General features: G+C 50.9%; 1 protein-coding gene across 2 annotated transcripts; it reads right to left on the reverse strand.

Moving 5' to 3' along the window:
- Positions 1-1,676: 1,676 nt before the first annotated feature.
- LOC143831622 (uncharacterized) lies at positions 1,677-18,507 on the reverse strand. 2 transcript variants are annotated; one of them, XM_077324768.1, is made up of 3 exons: positions 18,231-18,507; positions 13,283-13,404; positions 1,677-5,769 (listed from the first exon to the last, which is right to left on the reverse strand). In XM_077324768.1, the coding sequence occupies exons 2-3, from the start codon at positions 13,368-13,370 to the stop codon at positions 4,283-4,285; spliced, it is 1,575 nt and encodes a 524-aa protein (XP_077180883.1). In that variant the 5' UTR covers positions 13,371-13,404; positions 18,231-18,507; the 3' UTR covers positions 1,677-4,282. The 2 variants fall into 2 exon arrangements, with proteins under 2 accessions (XP_077180883.1, XP_077180884.1); XM_077324769.1 differs by lacking the exons at positions 13,283-13,404; positions 18,231-18,507 and adding an exon at positions 8,575-8,690.
- Positions 18,508-19,649: the final 1,142 nt, after the last annotated feature.

Here is a 19,649-nt window from a genome sequence, read left to right on the forward strand (position 1 = left end):
GCTCCCCGCCTTGAGGAATGATCTACTAGGGCCTGTGGTGCTCCAGATGTTCATGGACTACAATTCCCATGAGCCCCTGCCAGCGTTTGCTGGCAGGGGCTCATGGGAATTGTAGTCCATGAACATCTGGAGGACCACAGGTTGACTACCCCTGTACTAGAGCAGTGGTTCTCAACCTGGGGGGTCGAACGACCCTTTCGCAGGGCAAGCAGCTTGGCCGGGGGGGGGGAGGTGCCATTTACACAACAGCCTTGCAGGGTAGATCAAGATAGAGCGTTCGTCTGTCTGGAGCAGTGGAAAAGAGCGAGATCGGCATGGTGGGACAAGAGGCAGAGCTGAACTGAGAAACCCCAGAAAAAAGCCAATTTGTATGCAATCCTGAACAATGGATCTTCACGCCATTGGTCAGTTTCGGTTTAATTTCTGTGAAAGAACACTTGTATACTTTTATGGCTGGGGGTCACCACAACAGGAGGGACTGTATTAAAGGGTCACAGCATTAGGGAGGTTGAGAACCACTGGACTAGAGAGATGAGGGGGACACCCCGTTCAGAAACGTACAGGAGGCACTGTCAGTTCTTTTATTTACAAGGGCTTCGGGTGGAATTTAAGCTGCAGGCATTTTCTATCATAGAGACAAATGTTTTGGTATGAGTTTAATTTTTTTTATCTATTAAGTCATCTTGAGCCCTATAAGGAAAGGCAGGGTATAGCTAGAATCAAGGGCATGGCCCACTTCGATCAGAAAGCATAACTAATGCCACACAGCCCTTCTGCAGTCAAAACCAAATCAACGGTACCAGATGGGAGCTGGACTAGCCCCTGCCCGAATTCCAACTTTCTCTTTTCTATAAACCACACAAGGTTCAACAGGCTTACAAGCCAAACTCAGCTTTATGAGTTTTAAGGTCGATTCTCCCATTCCTGACATGAACTCCCAAACCACATGTGGCTGCACAACCAGTGTTATTTTTTCTCACACAAAACAGCCATGAAGGGTATATGCATGAGCGTCACACACAGTTACATAATGCGGCAAAAAGTAGCTGCTGGCTTTGTGTTGTAGGTCAGGGGTAGTCAACCTGTGGTCCACCAGATGTTCATGGACTACAATTCCCATGACCCCCTGCCAGCAAGCGCTGGCAGGGGCTCATGGGAATTGTAGTCCATGAACATCTGGAGGACCACAGGTTGACTTACCCCTGTTGTAGGTCACAAAACTGATATAAGGAAGGCTAAAGCTTCCTCTCCCCACCCCCAGGGCTGTAGTCCTAAACCTACACTTTGGAATCAAGCTCCCCATAAAGGTAAAGGTATCCCCTGTGCAAGCACCGAGTCATGTCTGACCCTTGGGCTGACGCCCTCTAGCGTTTTCATGGCAGACTCAATATGGGGTGGTTTGCCAGTGCCTTCCCCAGTCATTACCGTTTACCCCCCAGCAGCAAGCTGGGTACTCATTTTACCGACCTCGGAAGGATGGAAGGCTGAGTCAACCTTGAGCCGGCTGCTGGGATTGAACTTCCAGCCTCATGGGCAAAGCTTTCAGACAGCTGCCTTACCACTCTGCGCCACAAGAGGCTCTTACAAGCTCCCCATACCCTGGGCCAAATTACACGTCCCAATACTGATCTATTTCCATAGCCAGCAAATAAACCAGATGCACACACAATACAGGCCGTTTGTTTTTAACTTTAATACTCCTAACCAACAACAAAAGGAATCGGAGCAGAGAAACATCTTTTTCTATATGACATTTCGAAGGAGGGCGGGGGGGGACAGAAAAGAATAGACGGGGAGGGGAAACGGGTCAGGGCGACAATAACAATACTTGCTTGGGAGAAAAAAGGAAGAACAAAACACATTGTCTGCAAAACAGGTACTCCAAAAAAGCAGTAAAGTAAAAAATACACCTCTGGCAGAGAGGGGAAGGGGCAGGGTGTGAAGTACACAGGCAGAGACAGTAACAGGAGCAATGCCAGGGGGTGCCGGAGACCCAGCCCCCCCCCCCCAACAGGCAGCCATTGAATGACTTGCTGGGATGAGAGGGGGCGTGGCAGATCTGAACCCTGCAGGTGCAGCATCAGAATCTTTAGGACAGCAGCTGCAGGCCGAGGAGGGGTTCCTTCCCACAGCCCAGGGGCCTGCGTTGCCTCTGTGGACCTCTCCGAGGGATTGCCTCTTCCAGCCCGTCACCCTGGAAGCAAGATTCTGAGGTAGGTGTCAGGAGAGGGTGCAACGGGGGGCGAGGGGGAGAGGTGGCAGCCAGACCAGCCAGGTCAAGGATCCTCGGTGTCAAAAGAGCCTTCCCCCAACCCCCATCCCAAACTTACAGGGGATGCTTCTTTGCTGGTCCTCCAAGTTAGGCTCCTGTCTCTCACCCCCAAGAACCCAGGAGCAGCCATGGTCAGTAGGTACACCACTCACCTGCCCTCCCCCAGCAGCATCTGCCACCAACCCGCAGGGTGGAGTGAAGTTGCCAGCCAGCCAGCCCATCCCATCCCCTCTCCCAGTCTTGCAGCCAGTCCCAGGAGCCTCCTGCGGCCGTTCCCCCCCTCAAATGAAAGACTTCCGCTGCCTTTAGTCGCACTGCTGGTGTGCCTCTCTAGAGGTTAGACTCACGGTCTGCTTCTTTAACCTCCCAATTCCAATCGCACATTTTTCCCCTCCTTCCAAAAAGAAAAGAAAAAGCATAATAAAGGCTCCATTGCTGAGCCAGGCAAAGTCTTGGGGGGGGGGGGGGCAGGGGGACAACTTCCTTTCCTTGGTTTTCTTTAAAGCCACAACCAAGAAGTTTCCCAGATGCCTGAACACCTGGAAAGATGCTGCTTCTGCTTAGAAATCAGATTAGAAATTATATATTTCTTTTTATACACAAGTTAGTGCAGGGCTGGTTTCTCAAGACCTGCCCCCACACACCCCCTCCCAAAGAGGAACCAGGAGCATAATGCAGGGGTGGGCAAACCGTGGCCCTCCAGATGTCCATGGACTACAATTCCCATGAGCCCCTGCCAGCAAGCGCTGGCAGGGGCTCATGGGAATCATAGTCCATGGACATCTGGAGGGCCACGGTTTGCCCACCCCTGGCATAATGTATTCTTCATGCTTCATTCCTGACTTGCCACCCAATGTGCCACCCAACCTGCCCAAGGTGGCACAGACTGGCTGCTTCAACCCTCCTTTGACACCCTCTGCCCCGGTGGCTTCCTTCACACCACTGACTCCCATTTCCTTGGCAATTGGATCTCCCCCTTACACATCTCCATGCCTTCTTCGACCAAACGAAAAATGGAAAACCCCAATCGAGGGGTGAGAGCACCAAACACATCACTGAGCTTGAAAAGTGAGCTCACATTCCTTCTTCCCAGTCTATACAGCGGAGGCTCGGATGGCCGGAATTGTCTCTATCCCCTCAGCTTCTCCAGGTCTGGAGAAGTGGGCTCGGAAGGTATCCTTCCCCCAAATCACCTTGCAAGCCGAAACCGAGCAGCTGGGACTCCCACAACCACAAAGACGAGGGAAAACTCCCCCCGGCCATCCACGAGTTGCGAGATGAAGCACAAAGTCTGGCTGACTTTTGCCGCAGCTTAGGTACCACGGCTTCGTGTGGGACTTGCTGCGACACAATTCAACAATGGAAATTTCCCAGGACCGCCAGTGCTCAGATTCCTTGAGCCGAACAAGTCAATAAAGCTTTTTCCTCCACATTCAAGAGGCGCGCACACAGCTTCGTCCCCCCACCCACCCCTAAGCCATCCAATAAAGTTCGAGCCCACCTGTAGGGCGTTTAAGGTCTGGAGGTCAGTCCTCGGCATTTGTTAAAGCTTTGTTTTCCAGGGTCCAAAATTATAAAGAAGTTGGTCTGATCCAGGCAAGTTCTCCGATGCGTAATACAGGGACGATCAGTAAAGCTTTCCCCCAAAAAACTGGGGTCCGTATATGTACAGTGTCAAAGGAAAGAAACAAAAAAAAAGAGTAAGACATCCACATGGATTCTCTAAACACTAAATCAGACTCTGTTTCCCAATGCACACGGTCATTTTCACCTACACAGCTCTCCCGAGTCTGGTGCCACCACACCTAACCCTCTGGGCATCTGCAGAATCTCCTCGTCTGACCAGCTTGTTTCCTCGAAGGAATCCTCAAGCCGTTGTGCCGTTGGAAGAGGGGGGGGGTAAACACGGGAGCTCCCCATAACCAGAACATACAAAAAGAAACTTGGGTGTGGTTTCCAGATGGTTTAGTACGTGAACAATCCAATTCCCTGGGCCAGGCTGGAGGTCTCCTAGGGGGACTCCTTGACGTGGCACCTTTGATGCTTCAAGAGGTTGGCCCGCCGGGTGAAGCCCTTCCCGCAGCTAGAGCACCGGTAGGGCTTGCCCCCCATGTGGGTCCGCTGGTGGATGAGGAGTTCCAGGGTGGTGCCTAAGCTGCGGCCGCACTCGCTGCACTTGTAGGGCCTCTTGCCCAGGTGGCTGCGCTGATGTTTGAAGAGCTGGGAGGTCTGGCTGAAGTGCTCGGGGCAGTCGGGGCATTTGTAGGGCTTCTCGCCCGTGTGGATCCTCTGGTGCCTCTCCAGGTGAGAGCTCCACGCAAAGCGCTTCCCGCAGTACTGGCACTTGTGGTTCTTCTCCATGGCGTGGCCCCGCTGGTGGGCCAGGAAGGCCGAGCTGTCCCCGAAGCGCTTGTCGCAGTCCCCGCACTTGTAGGGCCGGGCGTGCGAGTGAGTCTTGTTGTGCTGGAGGAGGTGAACTTTCTGGGCAAACTTCTCCCCGCAGGTGGGGCAAGGGAAGGGGCGCTCCCCGGTGTGCACCCGCCGGTGGCGCTCCAGGTGGGAGGCCCACACGAACCCTTTCCCGCACTCTTCGCAGAGGTGCGTGCGCTCCCGGCGGTGCCCCCGCTGGTGCCGCATCAGCGTCTGCCTGCTGCGGAAGACCTTCCCGCAGTCCTCGCAGCCCAGGTGGGTTTTCTTGTGCTCCTCCAGTTCCGAGATCTGAGCGTAGCTCCTCCAGCACGCCGGGCAGTTGTACGGCCGCTCGCCCATGTGGTTGCGCCGGTGCTTGGCCAGGTGGGCGCTCTGACTGTACGTCTCCCCGCACTCGGGGCACTTGAAGGGCCGCTCCCCGGTGTGCACCCGGCGGTGCCGCTCGAGGTGGGAGGCCCAGATGAAGCACTTCCCGCAGTCGACGCATTTGTGGGGCTTCTCCGCCGTGTGGCCCTTGCGGTGGTTCTCCAAGGCCGAGCTCTGGGCGAACCGCTTCCCGCAGTCCTGGCACTTGAAGGGCTTCTCGATCAGCTGGGAGCAGCGGTGCTGCAGGAGGTGGAAGTTCTGGCTGTAGGCCTCCCCGCAGTTGAGGCATTTGAAGGGCTTCTCCCCCGTGTGCATTCTCCGGTGGCGCTCCAGGTGGGAGCTCCAGATGAAGCTCTTGCCACAGTCCGTGCACTGGAAAGGCTTTTCCCGCGCGGCGTTGGCCTCGCTCTTCTGCCGGCCCCTACTGGTGGTGGTGGTCAGGGTCTTGGTGCAGTCGGAACACCGGCTCTCGAGGCTTTTCTTCAGCGCGTGGCCCCGCTGGGTGGCTTTGTCCTGCTTCTTCACCACAGCAGGCATCTTCTGCTGCTTCGGACTGGCCCGGTGGGCCAACGGCCGGACGCGCCTGGGGGTGCTCTGAGACGTCCCCGGTCGCAACTCCTCGGGGCCTTCGTCCTCCTCTTCGTCTTCCTCTTCTTCCTCCTCTTCGTCATTATTGCTGCTGTTCAGCAATTTGTCTGCAGCTGAGAAAGAGGGGGAGGAGAGAAAAAAGTTTACCAGCTAGAAAAAGGGACAAAGACACACACCCCAAATCTCTAAAATGCCCTGGCTTTGAACTTTTGATTGCCAAACCTGCATGGCAGGGGCTGTTTTGCTCTCGGGGGAGAGGGGGCAGTGTCAAGGGATTGAGAACAATAATAATTAATAAATATACCATAAGAAAATTAACAGGATGGTTAAAAGAGGGTAAAGGTAAAGGTAAAGGTATCCCCTGTGCAAGCACCGAGTCATGTCTGACCCTTGCGGTGACGCCCCCCAGCGTTTTCTTGGCAGACTCAATACGGGGTGGTTTGCCAGTGCCTTCCCCAGTCATTACCGTTTACCCCCCAGCAAGCTGGGTACTCATTTTACCAACCTCGGAAGGATGGAAGGCTGAGTCAACCTTGAGCCGGCTGCTGGGATTGAACTCCCAGCCTCATGGGCAGAGCTTTCAGACTGCTGCCTTACCACTCTGCGCCACAAGAGGCTAAAAGAGGGTAGAAAGAGCCAATTTAAGGCAAAGCGCCCAAGAAGATCTATGTTGGGGGCCCCTGCCAAGTAACTGAGAACCCCATTTTGACTCGACTCCAACTTTATGTTATAAAGGACTTTAACATAATGGTTTGACAAGCTTTCTTTACTGGCATGCCTTCGACCAATCTTGCTTTTCATTCTTTTGCTTCGTCAGACCAAGTTTGTGTTTGAACCCCCCAGATTGTACCTGGAAATATCCCACTGTTATAATTGATGATCTCCAGATGACCAAGATCAGATTGCCCCTGGAGAAAATGGCCACTTTGGAGGGTATCCTCCTCAGGTCCCCCCCTCCCCAAACCTCTCCCTAGGCTCTGTCCCAAAAATCTCAAGGTATTTCCCAACCCAGATCTGGCAACCCTAGAGCCAGCTTGATGTAGTGGTTAAGAGCAGCAGTTTCTAATTTGGATTCGAGTCCCCACTCCTCCCCATGCAGCCAGCTGGGTGACATTGTCCTGTTAGAGCTGTTCTCAGAGAGCAGTTCTGTCAGAGCTCTCTCAGCCTCACCTATCTTCATAGGGTGTCTGTTGCAGGAGATGAAGGGAAGGCAATTGAAGGCAATCTTTGAGACTTCTTCGGGGAGTGAAAAGCAGAGGGCAAAAACCAACACTTCTTCTAGTGGGAACAGCCCCTGGGTTAGATCAGTTTTCTCAAAAGGGCTGGACAGACTAATGCAGGATTGGTCTACCACAAAATGTGACAGCAGATGCCTCTCACTGTTAAATGCTCAGGAAGCATTCTGGGAATGAAGGCCGGTGTTAGCTGTCTTGCTCATGCACTTCCCAGGAGCACATGACTGGCCCATTATCAGAAACAGGATTCTGGAAGAAATGGATGACTGGTTTGCTCCAGTATTGCTCCTCTTACATTCCTTTGCAGATCAGCCCCACCCCTTATAAACACACACCTCTAAAATTGCTGATGGGCAAATTTACATATCCAAAAGTTCAGATTTGTTAATCTGGAGGCTAAACTCTCTTTGGGCACAAGGTTCAAATCCAAAACAAAGGAGAAGGAGATCTCACAGCTCTGGGAGGGGACAGGCTACGTGGGAGGGGAGCCCCCATTAGAGTGGGGATGTGGCTCTCTGGGAAAATATGAGCTGGTTGCCTATGGGACACGGTAATATTCACCACAGAGGAAATCTCTAGTGCATTACTCAGGTCTGAAAGGAGCGCCACTGAAACCGGAATATCTCCAAAAACGTGGTATGAAGCCAAGGTCCCCATTTTTACATGATCATTGTGCAAGACAATGAAATAGACATTAAAATATTTATTTAGAAGACAACTTAATTGTACTTCATTTGGATAGTCACACTGGGGTCTACTTCCAGCTTCCATGGGAGAGCAGACAGCTCCCCCTCCCCCAAAGGTTCTTGGCTCAAGAGCCCGACTTGAGCTCTTGAAGAGCCACTGCTGGTCAGAACAGACAACGCCAAGCTAGAAAGTCTACCAAGGAGCAAGAGAGATGCCCATCTTCAATCCCTGTCAATATATTTTTTAAATTTACTTCATTTATACACCTCCTTTCGCCCCAAAGCAGTTACACCATTCTCCTTTCCTCTAGTTCATTCTGACAACAACCTTGAGAGGTAGGATTGGCTGAGAGTGGGCAACTGACCCCAAATCACCCAGGAAGCTTCTAAGGCAGAGTAAACCTGAATTTATCCGGCTCTAACACCAAAACCCTTTGCCTGACCCATTCTTTAACAGCAAGGTCCCCCACCACAAAACAGAGAAGAAATAGACATCTGATTGAGAAACTGGAAGGCAGACTGGGACTAGAGCCTGCTAGGGTAGAAGAAGAAGAGTTGGTTCTTATATGACAGTTTTCTCTACAAGAAGGAGTCTCAAAGCAGCTTACAGTCGCCTTCCCTTTCCTCTCCCCACAACAGACACCCTGTGAGGGAGGTGAGGCTGAGAGAGCCTTGATATTACTGAAGAAGAAGAGTTGGTTCTCATATGCCGCTTTTCTCTACAAGAAGGAGTCTCAAAGCGGCTTACAGTCGCCTTCCCTTTCCTCTCTCCACAACAGGGTAAGGGAAAGAAATGCAATGGAAGGGAATGCAGAGGTTAAAAGGCCTCAGTGGGGCAAACAGGGAGAAATGAGGTGGTAGATGAAGCAATGGGGGGGGGGGAGCATCATTTGGAAACTATAGGAAAGGGACTAGAGCAAGGGCTGGATAAAGAAAGCCCGTGTTTCCATTATCCCTCAAAGCGCGCCCTCTTCCCAGCCTCTGTTTTCACACTGACCTGTGGTGCAGAAGACGGTGCAGAAGGCACAAATCCACACCTCTTCCTCTCCCTCTGCCGCCGCCATCCCCAGGGGTCTGCTCTGCCTTCCCCCACTGTCTGCTACTCCTCAGGGAGAAAGGGTGGGAGAGATAAGGCCTTTTGTCATGGGGCCGGTGGGTGGGGCTTCGAAAGAGTATCCCCTGAGGCACGAGGGAAGGAGCCACTTGGCCTCTTTACAGGGAAGGAAATCCAAAGCAGCCAAGTTTAATAAAAGGGAATATCTCAAAACACCAAAAACAGAACCCTGGAAAGCACAGACCATCTGTTCCTACCGCCCCCAAGGAGACCTTCTGTGGAAGCCCCTTTCTGTGGTGGAGTGGTTAAGAGCAGTGGCCTCTAATCTGGAGAACCAGTTTGAATCCCCAACTCTTTCTCCACATGTATGACCTTGAGCTAGTCACAGTTCTCTCAGAGCTCACTCACCACCCCCACCCCCAACCTCACAGACTGTCTGTTGTGGGGAGAGGAAGAGAAGGTGATTGTTCGCTACTCCCTCAGGTAGTAAAAAGTCGGGTACAAAAAAACAACTCCTCTTCCCTTCAGCCCAGCGGTCTCCTTGGGACTATGTGGGAAATAAGAACGTCCTGAAAAGGCAACAGCCCAAGAAGTGGGGAGAAGTTTAGAGGTTTGTTGTTCTATTTTGGTTCCAATTGAAAATGTTTTTAGCGTATTGTAAGCTGCTTGGAACTACGAGGAAAGGCAGGATACAAATGTTTTAATAAAATATAGAACTCTCAGCCTTCTTTCCTTAAGAGTTCCTCACACACAAAGAAAAATCAAATTCCCCTTTGGAAGAAAATGGGCATAAGCTTCCATATAAGCTAAAGGTATCAAAGTGTGCATGTACACAAAAGCTGATACCCAGAATAAAACTTCAGGGGCTCCGATTTTTGTTAAATAGCAATGGAGTGAGCGGTGGACAAGGAGGACCCCTGGATTTAATCTTGCCCATGCCACAAGCTGGCTACATGACCTCAGGCCACGCAACACATGTAATACGGGACTAGTACTAGCCTACCTGACAGGGCTGTTGTAATGTGCTGGCACACCTTGCACAGGGAAATCACAACATAAATACCAAGGGTTATAACTGCCAGGTAACGCAAAGGTTTGTGACAAGATTTAATGGCCTTCATTATTGCATGAGAATCTACCTGTTGGCTAATGAGAAAAATACACTGGGCTTATTCCAAACAAAACAAAGCAGCAATCTTGAAAGGGCTACCAGGACGGAGGAAAAACCCTCAAGAATGAGCAGCAGGAGGAATTCACACACAGCTCAAAGCACACGGACAGTGGCCAGGGGAAGCAGGAAGGGGGCTTTCATCTATTTATTCCCCAGCTTGCTGCCCAATAAGGGACCCAGAGAGGCTGACATCATTCTCCTCTCCTCCAGCTTATCCTCAACCTGGAGAGGTAAAGTTAAACTGAGAGGATATGTCTGTGGTTGCCCAGCAAACTTCCCTGGCAGAGCCTGGCAGGGTTTCGAGCCTGGGTTTCATAGATTAATATCCAGTACTCTGACCTTCCACTGAAAAAGGTCTGAAACCTGCCTATCTAAGGGACCGCCTATCTGAATATGACCCCCAGAGAATGCTCTGGTTGGCCTCGGCCTGCCAGTCAGTAGTCCCCAGCCCCAAATACGTGCAACTGGCCTCGACCAAGATCTGGGCCTTTTTGGCCCCAACTCCCACCTGGTAGAATGAGCTCCCGGATAATGTATTGTATTAACTAGATTTAAAGCCCGCTGTACCTAGCAATACAAGATAAAAATATAAATCCTTATCCATGGTGCCTCTTAATATTTTGGAAACTCCCCGGGGGGTGGAGTGTGTCCAGCCCCCAGAAAGTGTCCAGACTCGAATCCGACCCTCCTCCACATTCTTATGTTTCATGCTGAGGCACAGAGTGGCACTTTCCCAATGCCATTTAATGAACAGTGTCCCCACCCCGCCACTGGGAGCACAGTATCTGAGGGGAAGCACTTCTGCCTATTGGAATGATCTCACTCCGTATTAATCCGGAGGGTGGAAGACGAGTGAGGTATCTAGTCCTCAAGACATTTTGCTCGAGCCTAGGACGTGGGTCTGTGGCCGAACACCATCTTCGCATGCAGAAAGCCATAGATTTTTGACAATCCAGCATCTCCATTTAGAGGTTCCCAGATAAGAAGAGTTAGGAATAGATCAGGAGGAGTCAGGAAAGATCTTCATCTGCCTCAAATACTACAGGACTGCTGACAATTACAGTATCTAGTTTATTTAGCAAACATTATGCTGCTTCTCCAAGGAACTTGCCTAAGGCAGCTTACAAAAGAAAACACAATATAAAAAAGTATCTAGACTGCGTTTGACCTCTCTGGACCCAGGACGTGCCTTTTCTCATGACATACCTCTACACCAGGCAGCAGCAGGGGAACCAATCAGCTAAAAGTTAGGGACAGAGTCCCAGGACAGGAAGAACAGCAGCCAGGTATATAGCCTGGCTGGTGCCAAGGACTGCAGACAGCTGACCAGCAGGGACAGGAAACATACTGTAGTGAATAATCGGCTGACACAGACAGGTTGACACACACACACACACACACACAAACCCTTGCAAAAGCTACTGCTGGCATTACAAATGGGATACTTCCCTCAGTCACGCAGAATTCCTTTCCTACACTTACTGCAACAGAACCTCCTTTTCCCTCCAGATGATCGACTTTCTGTCTATGACAAAGCACATCCATGGACCACTGAGAAGGTCAAGTGGACACGCACTGAATCAGAGTATTGGTCTGTCAAAGTTTATCCTGTCTTCTCACGCTGACAGAAGCTCTTAACTTAAGAGTCTTAAGCTTCTACCGCACACACCTCTTGATACTTTAAATTGGAGATGCTGGGGATTGAACCTGGAACCTTCCGCATGCAAAGCAGAGGCTCTTCTACTGAGCCAGGGGTGAACCAAGCCACTCTCAGCAGAGGAAAGAGGAAGCAAAGTCAGACTGGGGCACGGGGGGGGGGGAATAATCTAAACCGGCCTGCAGTAACATAATCCTCTCCCACCACTTGAGGGACCCTGCCATCCTGAGCAGGGGCTATGCTGCCTTCACTCTTCATGTGTGCACTTTAGCAGCAGGTCCTTACAAAAAGCAGCAGACATACACACACACAGGCAAATGTATAGGTCCTTGCAACCCAGAAGTTGCAAAGTAGTGGGGGTTCCAAGACCCACCTGAAGTTCAGACTCCTGAACAGAAAACCCACAGGAGCACACAAGACTGAGGTAGCTGGAACAATTCAGGTGCTTCTGCCTCAAGATAAGCTTATGCAGATGAAATGCGCATATGTGGATTTGCCTGATCTGCTCAACTGGTTTTGCAGCTGCTTGGATTGCAGCTCTTTAGAATATGTAGCCTGCGGAGGAATGTTGCATAAAACTCCTTATAAGTGTGGGACAGGTTCTTCAAATTGGTCAATACCAGAAAATTCCAAATTGGTCAATACTGGAAAATTCCAGAGAGAGGCTGCTTCCACACACAGACTATCATCTGTGAAATCCTTGCTGTTGCTGCAAATGCAGGGCATTCATGGACCATTTACATGATACATTTACATGATACATTTCCCAAGATTTTTCTTGCCTTGGATCCCCATCCCCCACACATACCACTTTAAATAAGAAAAACAGGAGCTGCCAACTTACTATAACACTACCATGATTGATTCTCAGCTTTCTTTTTTTTAAATTAAGTCTTTAGCCCTTTTAGTTGTACAGTTATAACGGCAAATGTGCAGCTTGCCCTTTCCCCCTTAACTCCACTATAATAATGAGCGGGAGGGGAGAGATGGGGGAGCCAGCATTTCATAATCATAGAATGTCACATAATGCTTTAGCAGTGCATAAATTATCAATTTTTGTTTTGACAAGCCTGGAAAAAGCCCCTCAGCAGCACAGGGCAACATTACAACCACAGCAGCAGGATCTGCAAAAATGCACACCTTCCCATCCACATGGCATCCAAAAGCACTTTGACTACTATTAAACAAGTACCAAACCAGTTCTGGGAAAGATCATAACAAAGCAAGGGAGAAAACAGGATGAATTTAGAGGACAATGACATGCTGATGCCAAAAGCAGCACTACTGTTGTTGTTGTTTTGTGAAGTCGTGTCCGACTCATCGCGACCCCATGGACAACGATCCTCCAGGCCTTCCTGTCCTCTACCATTCCCCAGAGTCCATTTAAGCTTGCACCGACTGCTTCAGTGACTCCATCCAGCCACCTCATTCTCTGTCGTCCCCTTCTTCTTTTGCCCTCGATCGCTCCCAGCATGAGGCTCTTCTCCAGGGAGTCCTTCCTTCTCATGAGGTGGCCAAAGTATCTGAGTTTAATCTTCAGGATCTGGCCTTCTAAGGAGCAGTCAGGGCTGATCTCCTCTAGGACTGACTGGTTTGTTCGCCTTGCAGTCCACAGGACTCGCAGCCAAAGTGGAGAAAAACCATGGGTGTGAAAGAAACCAGGGTAGCTAAGCATCCAAGGGGCTTTAAAATGCTTCTCCAAATCTCCACCTTGGTAATGCCTAAAGGGATTTCCAAATACACACCCACAGGGCCACTCCCCTTTCCACCCCCTCCGGGCCCATCATTGGGGAAACAGCAGGAAAGTGGAAATGCATCCTTACCAAGAGACATCAGCGTCTCGTAGCTCTCCTGCATGACATCTCGATACAAGGCCCTCTGACGTGGGTCCAGATACACCCATGGCTCCATGGCGAAACAGGTCTTCTCAGAGGCCCACTAGCACCTAGGAGACAGCAAAGGAATCACACTCAATATATGGAACATCCAAAGGGTAAAAATATATATATATATATATATATATATATATACACACACACACACACACACACAACTCGTAGCTAAGAGATGGGGCCACAAGGACTACATGGGAGGGAGGCTGGCTTTGAAACTCTTATTGAGAAATTACAGATTCCTATTCAGAATTCCGACCTGGATAGCCCATCCATTCTCAGAAACTAAGCAGAGGTTCACCCTGATCAGTATTTGGAGGGGAGACCACTGAGGAATATCAGGGTTGCTATGCTGTGGTGAGCAATGGCAAAGCACCCCTGTACGTCTCTTGCCTTGAAAGCCCTACTGCTGCAAAAGGATTTAAAAAGCCAGGTTTCTATCCATGAGGAACCCTGCCACAACTTTCTAGGCCTCCTGGCTGCAAGATGAATATCAACATGAGATGAACCCCCCCCCCAATCCACACCTCCCATATTCTTGGTGTTCCCGTCCCCCCACGTTGCCCAAAATTTCTGTTCCATATGACATCCAAAACTCTTCCTCCAAATAAACCACCAGCAAAACTCTTCACGAATTCATACAGTTTGTCCCAACAGTCTGGAAACACCATTTTGCAACCTCTGCAATGGACCAGAAGTTTAAATCGGTACCCTGTTCTCATAAAAGTGGTTCCACACGCAAAATTCACAAGGGTGTGCATAAGAGTGTGTCTTCTAACTGCTTCACACAATCTCCAAATAGTTAGGAGGTGCCTGGGTAGCTGCAAAACAAGTAGAGTATTCCTACAAAAGTGTGAAAATGGGACATCACTTAGATTTGAAAGGCTGAACTACAAGCAAAGCCGGGACAATCTATCTCAAGACGTCAAGAGACCTCTTTTTGAAAAAGCGGCCAAAGTCCAAATGCAGGTCAACACACAACAAAAAGGGAGGAATCGTCTTCCCATTGCACTGAAACGGCCACATAAAGTTACAGTCCGCCTCTCGGGGCAAACACAGATGCCACAGAACACTTACAGGTTCCCCCAAATGTGGTACACAGGAGCCTCACAAAGGTTTGTGGAAAATAGGTAACATACACATGCACATCCTACAACAAATGGGGAGAAGGGAGGGTAGCAGCATTCACCTCTTTTGTAACAAAAGACACTGGGGGGCTCCAGATGTAACATTCCTAGTCTCTTCTGCTTTGATACTAACAGCAGCAGCCACCATTTTTAGAAAAATCCTTAGCCAGGAGCCTCCTCCAGCAATGGTAAATCAAGGAACACCCCTAAACTTTTCACGGAATCAACAAGGGATAGATTCACCCCCACCCCCATCCAAAGCAGGCAGGACTGTCCTCTCTAGAATGTTAGTTCTATCAATACCAGCATCACTCCCATCCTGAGATCACTTCCCGCTTTGCTAAGTACATCCAGCACTCCAGCAGGGAGCAAAGGAAATTAAAAGTGCAACAGAATGATGTCGACAGGAACTCTCCCACTTTCTCAGCACAAGGAAACTAGGCTTGGCAGGGCTAAAGCAAGGAAGCAGACACCAAAAATGCCTCTTCATAAATGCTGAGGGCACCTTCTGAGACATCCTCACACTCTGGGGCCAATTTTAATCTGCAGGGCACTAGCCAAGCAAAAGGACTCTGAGGCCAAGCTCTGGAGATTTCTCCTCTCAAGAAGACATTGGTGGATTAGAGGGATCATCATGATGTGTTCATTAAGGAGTGTGTGCCACCCAAAACACAACCCACTGACGGACTTTAGGACCATGGGGTTCTTAAGGCAAGAGCTGAGCATAGGTGGTTTTTGCCACTGCTTCCCTCTGCAGAGGAAACCTGGATTCCCTTGGTGGTCTCCCATCCCAGTCTTAACCACAACCTACCCTGCTTAGCTTCCATGCTCTGACGAGAGTGATCATGTGCCCAATATAGGAAACTAAATAGAAATATTTTTGCAAGCAGCTTAAAGCCATTACTACTACTGACAGGCTGGCATTTCCTTGCATCTACACTGCAGCATTCAATATTTACATGCTGGAATGATATAGGGAAACACTGGCCGTTTTGTATGAAGACTGCCAACAGGGGACAACCAACAGTTCATATCTTTCTTAAACCCTGTGCATCTTTTAAAGCTGTAGTCTCAGGCCCAGACTCTCCAGAAATGTTGGCAGACACTACAGGCAAAGCATTCGCCTTTTTACTGCAAAGACTAGAACCTTGTTTAAAAAATTTCGAGGAAAGGACTGCAAGCAAAGTGATTCCAGATACTGGAAGGTGCTTCTCACCATGCCCTGGCCACAGACACAGGGAATACAGGCCTGCTCTAGTTTCTCTGGGGGGAGAGAAGCACCGCTGCATGAGACCAATGGCCTATCTAGTCCAGCAGCCTGTTTGCAGCCCTGGCTAGACAGAGGCCACGGGGAAGCCTGCTGCCTGCCCCCCAGCATCAGACTAAAGGGTGCCACAAAAAGACGTTGCATGGTTTGTATGAAGGTTGCGGAGCACAAGCCAAGAGCAGCAGCAGTTTCTGCCACTGGCCACAGCCCAAGGGATGTCCCTGTGAGGGGTGTGCCTTTATTAAGGTGACCAGATTGTCCCACTTTTGGAGGGACATCTGGGAGTACTTATGTTGAAATTTAAAAATATATATTACAATACTATTTTTGCGTTCTATGCGGTCTATGAAACTTTTTGTTGCTCCATCTAGACCAAATTTTTAATCAACAACCCCCCCTCCCCCCTGGTCAATGGTGTCCAGCTTTACCAATGTTAAAATCTGGTCACCTTAGCCTTTATGGCTTGGCTTTTCCCTGGCCTCTGAGATCCCATATTTCTTTGGGACTTCTTGGCCACTTTTAATCCTGTGCACACTTGCTTTAGAATAACTCCTGATGAACAAAGCAAGACTTATTCCTGAGTAAATATGCACAGGATCCGATTACATCGCCTGTGTTTATCTGTGGAGACAGCCCAGTGGGATAAACAATATTCCTGAAGGTTCTTGCCAGACTTAGGCATTTAAAGAAATAATGGGGAGGGGTGTAAGAGGGTATAGGTGCAAAAGACTGTTGTCCAGAGTCTAAAATGGCCTGACAGGACCCACTGTGAGCTCCACAGCCAAGCAGGGCTTTGTGCCTGAAATTCCTCGAGTCCAAACGCAGGGCTTAATTGAACCGGACTGGCCTCAGCAACTATTTCACTGCTGTGTGTCATGGGCAGATTCCCAGCTTCAATGGCTTAATCCACGGGTAGTCAAACTGCGGCCCTCCAGATGTCCATGGACTACAATTCCCATGAGCCCCTGCCAGCATTTGCTCATGGGAATTGTAGTCCATGGACATCTGGAGGGCTGCAGTTTGACTACCCTCCCTCCCTCCAAAAACAAAAAAAACCAAATTTGTGAACTACTATCACACCACTTCTCATCTAAGTGATGCAACAGGAGAGCTATGCAACTCCTTTAAAAACAGAGAAGGGTTAAGCAGGCAAACATCTATCTCACACTGCCCAACGAAGGAGGTTTATTTGTGGGATAACACTGTCAATTCGGAACTGCAGTCCCGTCCACCGGCAGCCAAGCAATGAGTCGCCAGACTGGCTCTCCACCAGGGCAATCCAAGACGCCACGCAGGGCGCCATAATCAGAAGAGGGCACGGACAGAGGAGGCAGCATAAAGCAGGTTTATAATAATAATTCCAAATTTTTATTTGTTTTAATTATTATTAAGCACCTATAATCGCTTCTCTGTCCCACACCCCTGCTCCCGGGGCACAAGATGAATCCTAGGGGCACTCCAAGAGCTGGACAGGTCATCTCCTTCCCAGACACCGGTGGAATGGCAGGTGGAAACCAGTCAGTCCTGGAGGAGATCAGCCCTGACTGCTCTTTAGAAGGCCAGTTCCTGAAGATGAAACTCAAATATTTTGACCACCTCATGAGAAGGAAGGACTCCCTGGAGAAGAGCCTAATGCTGGGAGCGATCGAGGGCAAAAGAAGGGGACGACAGAGAATGAGGCGGCTGGATGGAGTCACTGAAGCAGTAGGTGCAAACTTAAATGGACTCCGGGGAATGGTAGAGGATAGGAAGGCCTGGAGGATCATTGTCCCTGGGGTCACGATGAGTCGGACCCGACTTCGCACATAACAACAACAACCCAACCCCGGATGGCCATCTTCCATCTTGGCACAACACATCTGGCTTGCCAACTCCAGCAGCATTTAAGGCAGGGGGGGGGACCCATATGCCCCAAATGCTCACTTTTTGGAAGGCAAGCAGCAGAAGCCCACCGGAGCAAGAGGGCAAGCAGCCCCATGGCTCAGGCCAAGCCCCCCGCAGTCAAGGTGGGCCAGCTCCTGCCTCCGACCAAGTAGGAGCCGCTCTGCAATGAAGGGGCGGCCCCCAAAAGTTGATTACCTGGAGACGCGACGGGCACCTTAACCTGACCCACCTATAGAGACTGGCTGGAGTCGCTATGGCACGAGCAATTCGCTTTAACAAAAAAGGGGAGGGGGGGAAGCTTCCTGGCCGCCCCCTCCCTTTTCTCGCCCCTTCCCCCCGCCCCCCTATTGAGGCTTAATCGCCCACTTCCCCCTCCCCCCCAAGCCACCCTATTGAGGCTTAATCGCCCTCTTCCCCCGAGGCCCCCCTCCTGCCGCCAGGCGCCCCACACACCCCCGTCCCATTCACAGCCACACAAAAAGCGGCAGGGACCGGGGAGGGGGGAGGTAGGGGTGTCCCAGGCCGATGCACGCCCCAGCCCTCCGGGCCTCGCCGCAGCTGCCGCCCCCCGCCGCCCTCCTCCAGCCTCGCCCTGGACCACCTGCAGGCCATCCGGCCGCCCGGGGGCTTGCGCAAGTTTTCGCCCAGGGGCTCTTCGCTGCTGCGGGCAGCGGCGGCGGCAGCAACAGCGGCGGCCACTTAAGCTTAATCCGGATGTGCAGCGGCGGCGGCGGCTGACTCAGGAAACTCCGCCTCGCTGATGGGGCCGCCGAGCGGCGGCCGGGAAAGAAGCCGCCTCCCCGGCTTCGGCAGGAAGAGGAGCCCTCTAGCGGGCAGGGCCTCGCCCAGGCGCCCTTATGAAGGCAGCGGCCGGGCAGAGGGAGCGGGTCGCCGTTAACCCCTGGCAGGCAGCAGAATGAGGGCGGGAGAGCCGCAGGCAGCCTCTGGGGCTCCGTCGGTCAAACGCGCCTGGACTCCCCTCCCCGGCTGCCCTGCGGATACTCCAGGCTTCACGAACAGAACATCCTTTGCAGGGGTCAGAAGACCCTCCAGGACCCTCCTGCTTCAAGCGCTGGAGGGTCCGAAGACGGCCTCCCAAAATGTAGAGCAAGCCCCCTTAATTATGGAGTCCGCTTGGCTGAACCCAGGCCTTGCTTAGAAGTGTTAAAAAACGATAAATGTATTGAATTTCTATCCTGCCCTCCCAGAATTGGCTCAGTGGATGGCTTGCAGGAGGTCCAAGGTTTGATTTCCCGGCATCTCCAGGTAAAGGATCTGGCAGTCGATCAGGTCCAGTGGGCCGTACTGCCTCCCAAAATGTAGAGTACGCCCTCGTAATTATGGAGGCTGCTTGGCTGAACCCAGACCTTACTTAGAAGTGATACAAAACAAATGTATTGAATTTCTATGCTGCCCTCCCAGAATTGGCTCAGTGGCTGGCTTGCAGGAGGTCCAAGGTTTCATTCCCGGCATCTCCAGGTAATGGATCTGGCAGTTGATCGAGTCCAGAGGGCCTTAAAAGGTAAAGGTATCCCCTGTGCAAGCACCGAGTCATGTCTGACCCTTGGGGTGACGCCCTCTAGCGTTTTCATGGCAGACTCAATACGGGGTGGTTTGCCAGTGCCTTCCCCAGTCATGACCGTTTACCCCCCAGCAAGCTGGGTACTCATTTTACCGACCTCGGAAGGATGGAAGGCTGAGTCAACCTTGAGCCGGCTGCTGGGATCGAACTCCCAACCTCATGAGCAAAGCTTTCAGGCGGCTGCCTTACCACTCTGCGCCACAAGATGCTCCTCCAGAGGGCCTTACTGCCTCCCAAAACATAGAGTAAGCCCCCGTAATTATGGAGGCTGCATGGCTGAGCCCAGGCCTTGCTCAGGAGTAAAAAAATAATTAAAATGGTGCAGGATGGTGGCAGATGTATATTTGCTCTCTGGATGAATTCACAGCACTTTCTGTGTTACTTAAAATGTACTATGGGAGGGGCCATGGCTAAGGTGACCAGATTTTAACATTGGTA

The sequence above is a fragment of the Paroedura picta genome, chromosome 3, assembly GCF_049243985.1.
Source record: "Paroedura picta isolate Pp20150507F chromosome 3, Ppicta_v3.0, whole genome shotgun sequence".
NCBI lineage: Eukaryota > Metazoa > Chordata > Lepidosauria > Squamata > Gekkonidae > Paroedura > Paroedura picta.